Source organism: Micrasema longulum, unplaced genomic scaffold (genome assembly GCF_059751315.1).
Source record: "Micrasema longulum isolate JH-2025_06_02 unplaced genomic scaffold, ASM5975131v1 h1tg002691l, whole genome shotgun sequence".
Classification (NCBI taxonomy): domain Eukaryota; kingdom Metazoa; phylum Arthropoda; class Insecta; order Trichoptera; family Brachycentridae; genus Micrasema; species Micrasema longulum.
In genome coordinates this window covers 57,983-74,309 of record NW_028279824.1, presented here as the reverse complement: position 1 = coordinate 74,309, position 16,327 = coordinate 57,983, and the positions used below count along the sequence as shown (strand labels likewise).

Below are 16,327 nucleotides of genomic sequence, written 5' to 3'. Positions count from 1 at the left end.
GCAGTTGCATCATCTTGTAAATTCGTGTGTTTCGATTGAAAAAAGAACCACCTTCAACGTTTTGTATAAAAAAACGTGTTAATTATTTAGCCGTATCTTTCAGAATTAACGGTTGCGGCTGCGCCTCGCTCATTTAAAAAAAAGTAAGGCCCCTTAATGCATCTCGCTGAAATGGCACACCAAACAGCGACTTTATTGCATCGGCATTTCATGCGTTTTCTCTCATTGTCTGGACCCCAGTAATAATATTTATGTCTATTGACAACTGTCGAGATGAAAATGTGCTTCATCGCCAAAGAAGATGTTCCTCATTCGATAATCAGTTGAAAATTTCTCCAATATTTGTTCGACACACGATTTTCTTGATTCCTTATCATAATCTTGTCACTTCTGCGCGATTTGAATGTTGCAAGGGTAGAACTTTAATTTATTCTTTAAAATTGTTTGCAGTCGATCTAGGGATGCCCAAAACCGTAGAGCTTTTGCAGATTGAAAGTTGCGGATTTTCGAGTATAGAATCACTGGCGCATTGCACATTTTCTTCGGTTGATACCGTCGGTCTTGGACCAGACCCCGGTTTGTTTATTGCTGAAGCTAAAGCTCTAAACCGTGCCACCCAGTTCTCAATTAATTTAGTCGATGGCGTATCACGAATGCGGCGTATGTCAAAGCGAGCACAAAACTTACGCCACGCGGTAATGGGCGAAAAGCCATTGGTTCAATAGCGTAGGTACGCTACTCTCCTGTCCAACGCTCCATAGGGCCTAACAAATCCGCCACGCTCGCGATACCAAAACACCCTCCCGCGTCTCTCTTGCACTTCCCAACTGAACATTATTTAAATTCAGAATCGGAAATCTGCCGCTAGACACCTTGCATAAAAAAAAGTCAGACCACGTATACTATTAAGGTTGTAGTCTGATAAGTGGTAAGAAAATCATGTGATTTTTTTAATTTTAAATGGTCGATCTTTCAAAATTGCGCCATTATAAAAATTAAATAAATAACCATTAGATTTAAATAATCGTTTACTTTTAAGTATATGAAAAAATATACTTAAAAGTTTTATATGACTAAAATATCATTACTTTTCGATCGGTAGACTACGCTAGAAATTTAGACTAAACTAAGGTACATTGGTTTCATATAAAGACGAAGTATTTAAGTAAATCTTGTTGTAAAGATCTAATGAAAATAGATTCAATAAAAATGTAATGGTGGCAAAACCAAATTTAAAAAAAAAAAAGAATTACGTGCATTTTAAATCACACATTTTTTAAATATTTTTCTTAAATTCTCGGATACATAAATGACTTCAATAATCTTAATGCTATTAAATATTTGTATATAACAACTTACCGACTTTTTTATGTCTACCGGTTTTTGACACCAGAATTTTCAATGTCTTCACTGTAACAATTTCTCCTAATTCGCAAATCCCCTAATAAATTTTAATCGTGACTTTAATAAGTTAGGAGATAAAAATTTGGAGTTAAAATCTTACATTTAAATAATAATATGGAAATTTTTCTTAAGCTTTAAAAAATAATGTTCATTTGATCAATAGTCAAACTACCTTTCAATATACGCCGTTATTAGATATTCAATTGTAATGATCACCCTATACTTAATCAGTGCATGTAACGATAGCTTATTAAAATGCATGGCATTTTGATTTTATATGTTTGTGAAAAACCACGGTGATAGAATATTGTGGGTTTTGCATGTTGGTTTAATTGACGCCTGACAAAGACACGAGTACGTCTCGAAACCGGTGGACATAGAAAAGTCGGTAGGTGGTTATATACAAATATTTAAAACATTTAGTAAATTGTTTGGCCACAAAGTTAATTGAAATTTCAAATCGGCCGTCAAATGGCATTTGGTTTGGATTTTATTAAATTATCTCCAACCTAAAACCTTTTCTTCAAATATATGTAATGCCCCTTTAGATATGTATAATACATTCACGTGAAATTTCAAATACTTTCCACCTTCGTATATTATGTTGATATCTCAATTGAGATGTTATTGGTAAATACAGTCTTTGTAATATTTCTATGGTGGTTAATACATTATAATTTCAATGGCATGAAGTCGTTTTCGCATAAATTGATGCCTATGCTTATTTGGGAAAACAACGTCTTCAGGTACTCTTTGCCCGAGGCGTATTTTGTTCTTACTAAAAATAGAGATGTTATTTTATTTATCGAATCTCTGACAGCCTATTTTTTGCTGTACTGTCACAAAAATAAACGTTATTTAATTACTCGTTTAGTCTTTGACGCATATTTAATATTGATTATGATTGTCTTTATACGGTTTCCGCACTAAATTGTTCACACATAATAAGTTTAAGCTAGATTCTTTTTTATTTAAACATGTACAGGGCCCTAATAAATATGGGAAGTTAACATTTATCTTCAATTTTTCAAAGTAAAATGGTCTGTATGAAAAGCAGCGAATGCATACATTTTTTTCTTATTTATTGTGTATGCAGATAATTGGTAGAATTCCATATTTAATTTGGTAATGTATCCAAAATAAAACAAGTTTATTGGATTGTAATTCTACTTTATTTTTTATAAAATATACAAAGGGTATATTGTGACGCGTTTCGTCTTGTTAGGACATTTTCAAACAAACTAACTTAAATATTTACAAAGTTTCCTTATATACTAAAAATAATTGCTATTTTATGTTTGTGGATTTCTATACAAGCCAAAATAAGTAGAGTAATTAAAATTCAATTAGGGTATACTGAGTATATTAGAGGAATATTTTGGTTATATTAGCTAATATACTTATAAATGAACAGTTAAACCTAGAAAATTCACCTTTACTTAATATTTTCAAAAATAAAAACTAAATTATTTATAATTATAATCTTGTAATTGTAAATTTGTTATTCCATATTATTTACGAGTATAATAATTTTTTATATATTTTTATTTTTTTATTTTACTATATACCTACTAAATATATACAAACTTGTAATGTTCCCAATAAATTAAATTAAAATAAAATAAAATTATAAAATCTTAGTGTATTTTATCTTATTTGACATTAAACATGAATGAAACCTGTGTAAAACACCAATGTAGAATTTCAACAATAATTTTCAAAATAAACCTGTATAAATGAAATCAATATTTTTATAATTATTACATTGATTTTAAAGTCATACCCTTACAAATGTTTCTAAATAATGGAAGGTTTTTCCCCAATATAACCAAAATATTCCTCTAATATACTCAGTATCCTAATTGAATTTTAATTACTCTACTTATTTTGGCTTGTATAGAAATCCACAAACATAAAATAGCAATTATTTTTAGTATATAAGGAAACTTTGTAAATATTTAAGTTAGTTTATTTGAAAATGTCCTAACAAGACGAAACGCGTCACAATATACCCTTTGTATATTTTATAAAAAATAAAGTAGAATTACAATCCAATAAACTTGTTTTATTTTGGATACATTACCAAAATAAAACAAAATACAATTTTTTCTTCAAAACGTGTTCAATTGAACGTAGTAATACGAAAGCAGCTAGTCCACAATTTTGAAAAAATGAGATATTGGTGTTATTGGAAGCAGTAAGGTCAATTCTATTTATTTATTTATTTATTCATATTTTTAAATGTGAATAAATAAATAAATAAATATATGTTCTGTTAAAAACAGCCAGACCGCTGTCATACAAAAAACTGTAATAATAACCTTTTGAAAATAGTGTCTGCTTTCTGCATAATTACGTTCAATTATAGGTTACCGACGAAGATACTTTGAATGTTCATGCAAATATACTCACTTTCGTGCCCAAATATCGGTTTTTCTTTATAGACAGTCGAAGATAACTCCGTTAACTTCACATTGTAATAGGGGCCCAGGTACGTAATTGTTTTAAAGTATTGTTCATTTTACGAGATTTAGATTACTTAGAATATATTTTTGTATTAAAACACTGACGTATAATAAATATACAGCTCTTGGCAGCTGCATTTCAGATTAAGCAAATATTGCATTGCCCTCAACAATGAGACAGTTAAGTTGTTTTTTTTAATTATTATTATTATTATTATTTGTAAAAGGACTATCAAACTAAGACAAAAAAAATTGTGTCTTGTATTATCATCGATTTTTTTGTTGTTGTAAATATGTGTTATTCCGCCCGCGACGTCACTAGTTGTCTTTGTTGAGTTGTCCTGACTGGTGAGTTGGCCTCCCAGAAACTGGAAATCTATCCAACGCTGTAGTTGATTATTAAGAACTTGTGACGTAGTCCAAAGTAATTAATTTTTATTATTTTTTCTTTCTTCGCGTGAAACTTCGCCATGCAATTAAATGCCCTAATTTTTACCGCGTGTAAGAAAACATTTTTCTTTTACAATTTCCCGTAGAACTGAACTTCCTGATTCCGCCAAAAAAGACCTATATTTATTTATTTATTTGACACTTTATATATATATATACAATATATTTACATATAAGGGCGGGCATATTGCCTTAAGGCAATTTCTTCCTACCTACCCAAACTGTTCAGTGTGAGAAAATTATAAATACATAAACATATTTAATCTTACAATTTTATACAAAAATTAAAAACAAAGATTAACAAAATAAAAATATACATGAAAAAAAAATACACTATACTATGAATAGAGGAGACGGGATGGCAAGGAAAGAAGAAGGATAAAGGAACAATTTAAATATTTAGATAGTGACATTTAAATCTTATATGCATATAATCATGATATGCCTACAAACATAAGCGTGAGAAAGTGATATGTATGTTTTCTCATTTTTTGTGTGACTCGTTAGCATAGCTACGACGCTGGACATTTTTACTGGATTTATTCAATCAATTGCAGTTGCAATGTAATTAAAGTATTCTTTAAGTATTACATGGCGGTATTTTCACGGCAAGAAAAGTCCGTTAGAGATTGAAGGCGAGTGATGCAATAACCCATAAATTAAAATGCCATGTATTACGCGCTTGTAACATGTCTACTTAGTTATGCGTCATTGGCACCTATTGGTACCTGTACATTGCTAATATAAGATACCTTTAAATTAATTTTCAGCACCAAAACAGTTTTGTAAAATCTGAGATTAATGATTTTTATTGGCTTCTATTAATTTAAACTATTTCGTTACACGCCATTTTTACAGATTGATTTAAAAAACCGTTTATACAAATTGCATTAATTGTTGGATTTTTGGTTGTGGATGAAGGGCGCTTCCTCACTAATAATTGTGGGTGATGGAAGAAAACGACAGTATGCTTAAAATGCAGAATTTGGTTATGAATCGCGAAAGTATGAAACTCAACTGATTTCTTGCAAACGGTATAGGTAACGCAGCCTAAGCTGAGGCCATCAAAGTACTCACACAGATGTGTAGCTTTAATACGGAGTTTGACTTTTTTTACATTAAGTATCCCAAAAATAATTAATCGCTCTCATATAAAGTTGAAGAAAATCACATGCGTCGGTGTTTTTCAATTATGTCGATTTATTTATTTAATGCCAGGCAAACGCAATAGGGCGACATACCTCCAGATGATTTCCTTTTGCTGGATTTTAACATACAGGTAGCCCCATTATATTCTTTTAATCAAACCAAAATAGCATGATAAATGTCAATCCACCATAATTTTACCGTGCGGTATGGATTTGGACGATACGTGTAAATTGGGCCTATATGTTCAATGAAAACACGCTTGTACCCTTCGGAAACGTGTACAGACATAACTAATACAAGCATCTCTCTAGTGTGTGTTGGCCTCAACTTAAATAAATTAACTTATATCTAAGGGTGCTACAGCTTTACAATAGTTGCCATAGCATTCTATTTATTTCCGACTGAGTCGACGTCATTTGTTATTGCCCTAACTGTGAGCAATTTAGCAACTATGCTATCATCATCATCATCATCATCAGCCGTCTCTTGTCCAATGGTGAACATGGGTCTCCCCCTTAAGTCCCCATATTTCCCTATCCTAAGCCAACCGCATCCAACCACTCCCTGCAACTCGTCTTATGTCATCAGACCGCGTTGTCTGAGGCCTGCCGACACTTCTTCTACCCGTTCTGGGTCGCCATTCCAGGACTTTTTTTGTCTATCTAGAGTCTGTGATTCTGGCTATATGACCAGCCCAGCTCCATTTCTGGTTGGCAGCCCTATGGACCACATCGGTGACGTTTGTTCTCGCTCTAATCCATGTATTGGTTTTTCTGTCTCTCAACGAAATACCCAGCATTCTCCTTTCCACGGCTCTCTGTGTCACTGATAATTTGTGTAATTTTTTTTTCGTGAACACAAAAGTTTCACAGCCATATGTCAGTCAGTACAACTATGCTATGTAATCACTATTTTAGATGTTTATATCGTTTTGTTGCTTACGTACAGGAAATACATGACTCACCTTCTTCACCCTCCTTAAGACGATAGTAAGTCAAGCGACATTAGGCATTGGTTTCCGGGTACGTCCCACAATAGTATAATTTAAATCGTTTTGGTTCTCTGCTTATCAGTGCCGATATTAAATCTTCGATCATAATATGTATTTCAATGTATTTAAAAATTATCTAAATAATTTACTGAGCTATCGTGTATATCTTGAAATCCACGAAATTAGACGTCCCTTTAAATTGTAGTATCGATTCGAAGATACTCACACAGCAACGTGGTACTTTTCTTACGTACCGATCTAGATAATGCATCTACAGTGTTAATGATTTATTACTCCATACCTTCAATTCACTTTCCTATCGAAAAATCGATCTTACCTCGCCTCGCTCTAATACAATAATAAATAAATATAATACACACAAACAGATAAATAAGACGAAAATGATCGTGGCCGATTCGAGCAGCCGATTGGGATGTTCAGATGTCAAATAAATGTTTAAAAGATATTATTTATTATAATTTATGAACGCAAGATTGGTTGTTGGTAGATTTGTTCTTTGTTTATTATTATAATAGGTATTATAGCTATTTACTGAAAAAAAAAAAGATATGTTGAGTTATATTACTGCGTCCCCGGGAATAATAGTGGCATAACTCGAAAAACACATTTTTGCAGGAGAGCAGTTACAAACATACCCGCGCAAGCCGCAAGGCACAACTCAAAGTTCGTTCACTTGTGTCATTTAATTTTAATGTTTTCAGAAATAAAAATCATATGATGATCATTGTGTAACTTTTATTTCTTAAATTTGAATAAAAAATACAGTCTTACGTTGTCATTTTTTCTTTTAAGACCACGTAAATAGTTTTTAAAATTGTTCCGATCATGAGAATTTCAGTTTCTTTCTTTATAAACTCTCGAATTAATCTAAAAAATATTTATATATATATATATCGTATTATCATCGACATAAGTTCTTAAATTACAGCGCCCGTGACGTCACAAGTTTCGTCGGTGAGTTCTTCTGACACTTACACATAAGTAGAGCCCTGTAGCGTAAAATACACTAAACGTTGAAAAAAAGGCAAATGAGAACCGAAAATCCAGCATTACACCACATAACAACTCAGTAATTTAGTGTTTGAATCTAAAGAAGTTGCGACAGCCAAGCATAAGCAGTTCAAACACATTTTCAGGCGTTGGCGTTGCGTAGTATGAATTAAAAATAATTCCTTCAGACAAATTTCACTCGCATCAATAATGGTTTCAGTTTTATAACTATATAAGTCTGATCAAAAGTAAGAAAATTATAGAATTGTGCAATTTCCATACACTGTCGTTTCAAAACCGTGCCATTAAGAAATCCGTAGATAAAAATTAGATAAAAAGAATAATTTTCTAAGGTATTTCTGAAAAAAAACATAGGTACTTAAAAGTTTTATATAACAAAAATATCATCATTTTTCAACCAGCAAATTACGCCTCTTTAAATTTAGACCGATATACGTTGGTACTCACATAAATCAAATAATAATAAAGGTATGATAGTTCAATTACTTAATCAATTTTACATAAAATTGTGAAAATGGTAAATTATTCGATATTGTCTTATAAACAATTATCTATTTCCTTTCACTGTCCCGGGTTTACACATCAGAAAGCGTTTCTAACATAATGTTGTCTAGGACTAATATCTAACAAAGGTGCTTACAAGGCAAGCCTTATATAAATATAAGGACATTGAATTACTCATGAAGCGAGGGAAAATGTTAACAGTCCGTTTTAATATTCATATGACAGTATAAAGAGATCGTAGGCGGCACTAAAACTTCTCAGATATAGCTCAAAACTTTATTTGAATACCTATTCAGTATTTAGATACCTATGTTCAAACAATTGTGGCGTAACTGGTGATAGACGATAGATAATATTTTTATGCATAAATAATTTTACGAATAAAATTTTAAAAGATGACATGATAAAGGACCAGCATTTTACACCAACAACAATACAGGAAATAAGGCAATGTGTTGCCGAAACTAGTTGGTTTTGAAAATAAAAACTAAAGTGGTGCATTAAAGACAAAGTTTTCGTTATATCAATCTTTTGATTAATAATGTTTAAAAAGTAATGCTTCAAATATTAAAAATACTATATTATTCAAATTTATAATTACCGAGTTTTCATGATTTTTTCGATTTTTTTTTAAATTGCCTGAGTAAGGCTTTAAGTTTTTATTTGTGTTCATTTATTTATATTTATATTGATGGTGTGATTTTGACGTAAATAACATACAACAACATAAATCAATAGATTTTCAATATGCCTTTGAATATCGTTACGAATTTGTATTTTTTACTTATTTGTTAGCCTCGGGTTGTTTTATTTATTTTTTATGAATTCTCATTCGGATCTAGAGCCAAGGACACATTTCATATACTTTATTTATTCAGATTGCAAACATATGTACAGGTTAAAAAATTTATATGATTTATAAATGATGATGATAATAAAATAATAAGATGATAAAAGTAATTTGGACAAAACAAGGAGATAGTGGGAAGGATATTAATGAGGAGTGGTGGAGGATGAATGAAATAAAGTAGGAGTGGAAAATTGCATTTGATTTGATGACGAGAAATAACATGCAAAAAAAAAACAAAACGTATATTCTCTGTTATTCTGAATCAGGCGTATTATTTCTCTTCTGTACCTATTGTATGGAGTGTTAAATATTATTTTTACTAAAATGCTTATTTATTTAGATCGTTTTAGCATTATTTTTAATATCTTTGAATATCTACCTATATAAAATCTCCGTGCCCAGATGGATTAAGAAACTTGAAATGTGTATGAATGTATGTGAAATAGAGTTGGAACCCAGAATTATTTCTTGGGTGCTAGCTGCTCTCAGGTAAAAATCCCGACTAAGGGAATCGAGAGGAGATAAGTCTACCTATTAACGTAGTGGTTGGCGCATTCGATTACCGTGGTTGAGGGCTCAGGTTCGTTTCCCGGGATAAATAGCATGTAATAAAATTAATATCAGAATTGATTAATTTCTAATTTCGGGCTTTACTATATAAATGACAGTGTGACACTTCTGCGAAGTCGGTACATATTATCCATCAGATCAGTCCGTGTCCATGCAGACACCTTATGTGCATAAGCGGACCATGGGAGAACGTCCCACGCATCACAATGTTCTGACAGCGGCCCTAACATACGACTCCATCCCAGCAATGCCGCTGTAATAACACCCATAAAGCAATCATCGCATAATTCCGCAATAAATATTCCCGAGAAAGATATTATATTTAGTCGCATTTCGTTTGTACCTCCTCTAAATGCACATTAAATTCGTGTACCTACGTACGGGCCTACAGGTTTTTATCTCAGATAATCGTATTTCTAAAATGGCTTCTTCTGTTCATTCGAAGCAAAATTAACTTTAAATTTATTGCTGTTTCTGTACAATTATTTTTTGTATTTATTTATGTGTATATTGTTGTGCGCACAGTACTATTTTTGTATAATATTACAAATTAAAATTATTACAAAAAAACACAAACCTAACACAGCACCAGTTACGTACACAATACGCTGTCCCTATATTACAAATGTTCTAACATGTACAATTTGTACTGAGAATAGGTACAGATTATATTATTTGTTTTAGTGTTTTTATTGTTTTCTGAGTTTGGAATGTGGTGTGTGGAATGAAGAGGCCGGAATGGAGTGTGTTCATTGTGTGTGTTATGAGAGTATATTTAGTTTATATATCCTTATAATTTGAACCAACAAAATGTCGTACTAAAAAATTAAACCAAAATTACGTTGATTTCTGCATAAAAAACATCTATGGCCTTCCAAAAAAAAAACAAATAAAAGATGTAAATAAACCCAAAATAAAATTAAAGGAACACCTTGCAAAAAACAACTTCATGATTTATAAGGGCTAATGAAAAATGTCCACGTATTATATTTTAATTATAAAAAATACTTATAATATTAACTCTGTGCAAGTCCCTCTCCAAACGCAAAAGCTTGTCTCTTTTTGGAGAGGAACAGTATAAAATAACAAAATACTAAAAATATATGATATAATGTAATATAAACTATAATAAATATAACTTAATGAGGAAGTTTAGTGGCTTTTTTATTTTATATTATTTGTTGAATGGTTATAAAGCCATAAAAAAATCACAATGAGGAACTTCAGCCCTACGGGAAATTGGATACAAAAAATGTTTTCTTACGCGGGGTAAAAATTAGAGCATTAAATTGTAAGGCAAAGTTTCTTGAAAATGTACAGAAAAAAGAATAAAAAATATTTTGTTAAAAACGCACTACTTTAAATGACGTCACTGGTTCATGTGAATCAACCTATGATCTGAGAGCTATGGAAAATTTCCGGTCTGCTTGTCGCTTCTGAACCAATAGGAAGAACTGAATGGGAATAAGCGGAAATGAACCTCTGACGTCACACGCGGAGTTATTTCAGAAATACAAAACTTTAAAAAATCGTAGCGCCGATAATACGATATGTAAAAATTTAAAAAAATATTTTTGACTTAGTTTAACAGTCTATTAACGAATAAAAAATTTGAAAAAAACCACTGAACTTCCTCATTTAATGAATCCTTTTATCTGCGCTGTGCTTTTTCAAAGTTCTGTATTTCTGAAATTATTTCGCGAGTGACGTTTCAAGTTCTCTTCCGCTTCTTCTCGGTCAGTTCTGCCGATTGGTCCGTTAACTTACAGTAAATCGGAAATCTTTCTCGAGTCTCTTATTATTGGTTAATTCATATGAACTAGTAACGTCGTTCAAAGTAGTTTTAATTCAAATATTTGTTATAATTTATTTTATTATTTCGTACATTTTCAAAAACAATTTGATGCTTTAATTTTTACCGCGTGTAAGAAAACGTTTTTTGTATCCAATAGGGCTGAAGTTCCTCATTATTACATGTGATAAATTAAATAAATAAATTAACATAAGAAAGGTTAATTATTATTAATACCAATGGTACTTAATGTATCGATGTGCATCCATCTAGATTATAAATCAATAATTAATATTATCATGTACAAAATGTAAGAATTTTTTAAGCTTTGGTACATAAACATTAGCTTCGTTAACAAGGCAATAAACTATGGAAATTATAATTATACGTAACCATAAGGTAATCACAATCAGAAACTATTTTAGTCACTATTTCAATCCTGCTGACAAGCCGGTTTCGCGGTTTAGTGGGTTTCATTATTCCTTTTAATATTGTTTCGGTTCATGTTTACCTTCTTAAATAAAAATAAATACAAAAAATAAAAACTTAATTGACAAACCTCACACATCGATTTGTGATAATCAATAAAAACTGTTTTTCTTTGTTTATAACGATTAATCAAATAATGGTTTTAAAAAGTATTTTTAATTTAACGTGATCAGTATTTTTATTCAAGTTAAACCACAAAATGGTAATATTTATAGAAAGTCAACGGACAAGTGTTGTTTACCAAATAATGGTGTGAAAAATAATATGTCGGTATATTGAATAAAATGATTGCTTAGTGAAGTTTTTCAATTAAAAGTTATGCTTGTGTTAGCCACTTTTTTAAAGGACTAAGTCCGTTAATAAATAAACATATGTATACATATTTTATTTAGGATTGTTTAGTAAAACAAAATTTATCATACTAGGATATTGTTATAATCATATTAATCAAAGGTTATTAATATTGTTACAATATTATAATGGAGACACAAACTTAAATACAAACTAAAACAAAATGTTTTATGTAACTAAACAATTATTTTATTTTGTTGTATTATTTATTTAAAAAAAGTATTTTTGTGTGTAAAGCAGAGGACAATAATCCATCGATAAATGATCAAGTAGTATCTATGATGATTTTTTTATATTCAAAGTGCAAATTGAGAGACATTAAATTACTCTTTCATCCAGAATCAGTCCAGTCTTTGATAGCGCCCTCCACTCACTTGACCTCAAGATTTTTCAGATTATCTTAACGGTGTTAATCCAATCCTCTGACTTTACCTTTCATTTAATAATTTAAAAAAATCTATCGGAGGGAAGGAAAGCGCCTTCGTTGGAGAAAACATGTTGTTTATCAAATAAACTGAATTTTCAACATTACGTAGAATTGGGGAAAGTGGTGTTAGCGACCCTAAAATGTTGTTCTATTATCATAGAAAAAAAAGCATTCATAACTCAAAACACCAAAAATGTGAACAAGTGAGGTTTGTCAAAGAAGCTAGACATTTATTTGAGAGAATTAATAATATCTTTCTTTCGCAGTGACCGAGAGGCATCGATTATGAGAGCAAATCCGTGGCTTTACCACTACTACACGGCACAAAGTAAACTTCAGTTCGGCTTAGGATACGAATCCGGAGCTCTATCTGAACCACCTCCTTCGGGAGGAACTGTCCTTCCGGGACCTCTGCATCCGTCAGCTATCAATGGAAGCAGACCACCACTAATACCAACTCCATCTCCACATATCATTCTGCACCAGACTCCTCAACATTTGTCACACCTCGGCTTCACGTACGAGAGGTTGGACGCAGGACCTGTAGACTACTCAGTCCACACTGTTGATGATAGGTAAGGAATTTTCAGCTTCTTTTCTCCGCATTCAAAACACCTTAATAGTTTTAATTACGTCATACTGAATATGATGTCTTCCTACAGCAAAATAAAATCTGTTAAAAACTAGTGATTCTTCAAATGTTTGACATCTTGGTAAATGTAGATTTGAAGCATTTTGTGTTTAATAATTCTAAGACTTTAACACTAAATTTTGAGTTGTTTAACATCCCACATTTAGGAAGTAAATATTTGCACCTTGGTTTCTGGTAAAATAAAGTTTATAGTCACACAGAAATTATTTCTTCTCTAGATTTCAACATTTACCTCCGATGGAAGACGTAAGAAATACACCAATCCACACCACGTCAAAAAGAAAAGCTCGATCACTGAACGGATCAATAGAATCTAAAATACATATTCTTGCCCCAATGTCTCCTTGTCCATCTCCAGCTATTATAGACACTGGTGGGGGAACTCTAATGTCCTTAACGTCTACATCTTCTTCGCGGAGACACTTGACAAAAGCAATAATCAGCAAGACGTCTTCAGAACCCTCAGATTTTATAGACCAGTGGAATCCAAGCCCACCGTGGTCAGAAACGACCCTTCAAAAGGTTCCAGATATAACTCATCAGGAGTTGAGTCCATATGTTACGACGACTCCTCCAACACCTAGCGGAACCCCTTTAGGAGTATACAGCCACGGGCAGAGCCATGCTTCTTTCACCTTTGATTGGTCTCCAGAGCAGTATGTTCCTCACGGACAGTATTCTGTGGGCCCTGGAACTGTTCCTGACCAAGATGCTCAGGCTGCTGGCAATCAGTGGCCAGAACACAGGTTGTTCCCTTTGCAACCACCACCTTCTGCTAGGCTGCTTCATACATTACAGCCAGTGGAAAGAATTGAGAGCGAAACGCAACGCATAGGTAAGCGATCAATATTATTAATATTTTTTAAAGAGAGTACTTACGACAAAACGTTACTTAGCTTTTTATTTCTTCTATTTTTAAGAACATGATAGTGCGATGTATTATAGAATACCCGCTTTCAGTGCTGGCGCTGAAGGCAATTTTGCACCAGTCGCTTTCGTACAAATCCACACATTTTAGTAAATTATCATATTAATATAATTATATTTACTACAATTTTATTTTTTTAATAAATATCAATCCACTCCATGTTATTTTACCATCAGCATGGTGTGAAATAGGCTTAAAACTGTATCTCAAAATGAGGACAATGGGGCAAAACGTATAACAATTAAATGCATTATTTAGTATTTTTATTTCCTCCAGATTCCTCATCAGCAAGATCTCCTGAAAATGGTAGAGCATCATCATAGCTCCGAGCTGATATATCTTCCAATTTGGTACAATCTGTGATGAAAATTCTTATTTATAATTTGATTAATGTGCTATTGTCAGTTGATCCTTTATACGTATACCATTTTTTATCAATATTTTACTTCGATGATTAGAAAAATAAAAAAAATATTTGATTAAATTTATTTATGTTGTGTTGGTTAAGATATATTTATAATTTAAGTTAAGTATTTTTGGTTATTTAATGTTGTTTGTAATACAATAAGAATTTGGAGGATATGGCGTTTTTTTATTTTTAATAAAAAATCGACGATGACCATCTGTTACCTGAGACGTAAGACTCATCATTGAACTTTTGTGTAATTAAACAAGATATTCTGCAATAAGACAACTAATACCGATATACCACACACGTCTTTGTAATTGTATCGAAATTTCGTTGTATCGTATTCCGGTGAATCCCGAATTCGAACTAAATCCCGAAATTGTATTATATCCCGGTGAGAACATGATTTTTCTTAAGCCTACCCAAGCATTCTGTGCTGTAATTATTGGGCCTCCTGGCCTATTGTTGTAAAAAAAAAGAATATTGAGTCGTGTTTTTCGGAACTTTGCCAAACTTGTATAACTCTTTAAAATCAATTTTATTCTTGTTTTTCTATAAAACATTATTTTTTAATGAAGTACCTTATTTAATACGTAGTTTTGATAAAATTAGTAACCACAAATTATAATTTTGATTTGTTTTATTTTTCTTTGACTATGAAATTAATTACTTTTCTTAACCATGAAAATTATAACGCTAAAAGTACTTCATTAAACACACGTATTTAAAAATTATCTGTTTCATATGATGAAATTTAAATAAAGTTTTCCGTTGCCTTTTAACATTCTGAAATGTTGTTTTAATATTTTAAAAGAAGACGTTTTAAATTGTTATTAATTAATGTAAAAAACTCCGGATGAGTCTGGGCATAGTTTCTTTCTGCACATGATGGGTGTTACAAAACAAAACCTATAATCATAGCAAAACTAACCAGTTAGTTTAAGAAAACTGATCTGAATTGTAAACAGCCTGCCTAATTGCACAAACTAAGGTGCCATAGAAACATAAAATTTTGATTTACGTGCTCGTATAAGCCAATAACCTATCAAGAACCAACAATTTCTTCATTAGATATTTGTATAATTAGATAGAAGGTACAGCTAAAGTTCACGGCAATTTATTGATGACAGAAAATAAATTTATTGTTTCCAACTGCGATGACTATAATTGCACATAAATTATAAAATACAAGGCACTCTTTAATTTGTCATAATCAAATTTATAGTGAGTTGGATAAATGACATATTTTTCAAATTAAAATGATAGTAAATCTAGATGCATTTGTATGCGAATTCGTATAAATTAATAATCGTAATTAAGGATAATCCCATTGAATAATTATAAATTGCGATCAGTGACTACGTAACTACACAAATACAATACGAGTGTATTGTATATAAAAAATATGGAAGTTGGATTGAAAATCGGATTGAAAAAATGGTGGCTTAAAGCTTTCAAAAAATAGAGGGACAAAATATACTAAATATTACTGTCTAATACTGGTTTGATAATTGAGAAAAAAATATTTAACATTTATTGTCACTTTTCGTACTGAATCCTAGCTCGGGAACATAATACGATCGCCTTAAAAAAAACACAAATAAAAGAAAACTTTTGGCTTATGAAATACGGCAGATTAAAAAAAAAAAAAAAACGCTAAACTTCCCCCTTCACTTTTATATACAAAACGCTGTGAAACAAGCATTTATTTACAAACTATTTCGGGTGATTTTTTCCACGCAATTAATTAAAATTAATACAACATTCATAATTATGAATTTTGTATTCTTTGTAAAGATTTTAAGATATTTTTTGCAATGTGTTCCTTTAGAAATAAGTGTGTAAATATATTTTCACAAAATTG

General features: G+C 31.4%; 1 protein-coding gene across 1 annotated transcript in view; it reads left to right on the top strand.

Annotated features, from left to right (window-relative positions):
- Positions 1 to 16,074, top strand: part of LOC148271742 (uncharacterized) — a gene marked incomplete at its 5' end in the record, with an annotated part of 48,120 nt that extends 32,046 nt beyond the window's left edge. Inside the window, 3 exons of the mRNA XM_088240998.1 lie at positions 12,741 to 13,049; positions 13,345 to 13,961; positions 14,331 to 16,074. Coding sequence (XP_088097124.1) covers positions 12,741 to 13,049; positions 13,345 to 13,961; positions 14,331 to 14,377 — 973 coding nt within the window. The remainder of the gene's footprint in view (positions 1 to 12,740; positions 13,050 to 13,344; positions 13,962 to 14,330) is intronic.
- Positions 16,075 to 16,327: the final 253 nt, after the last annotated feature.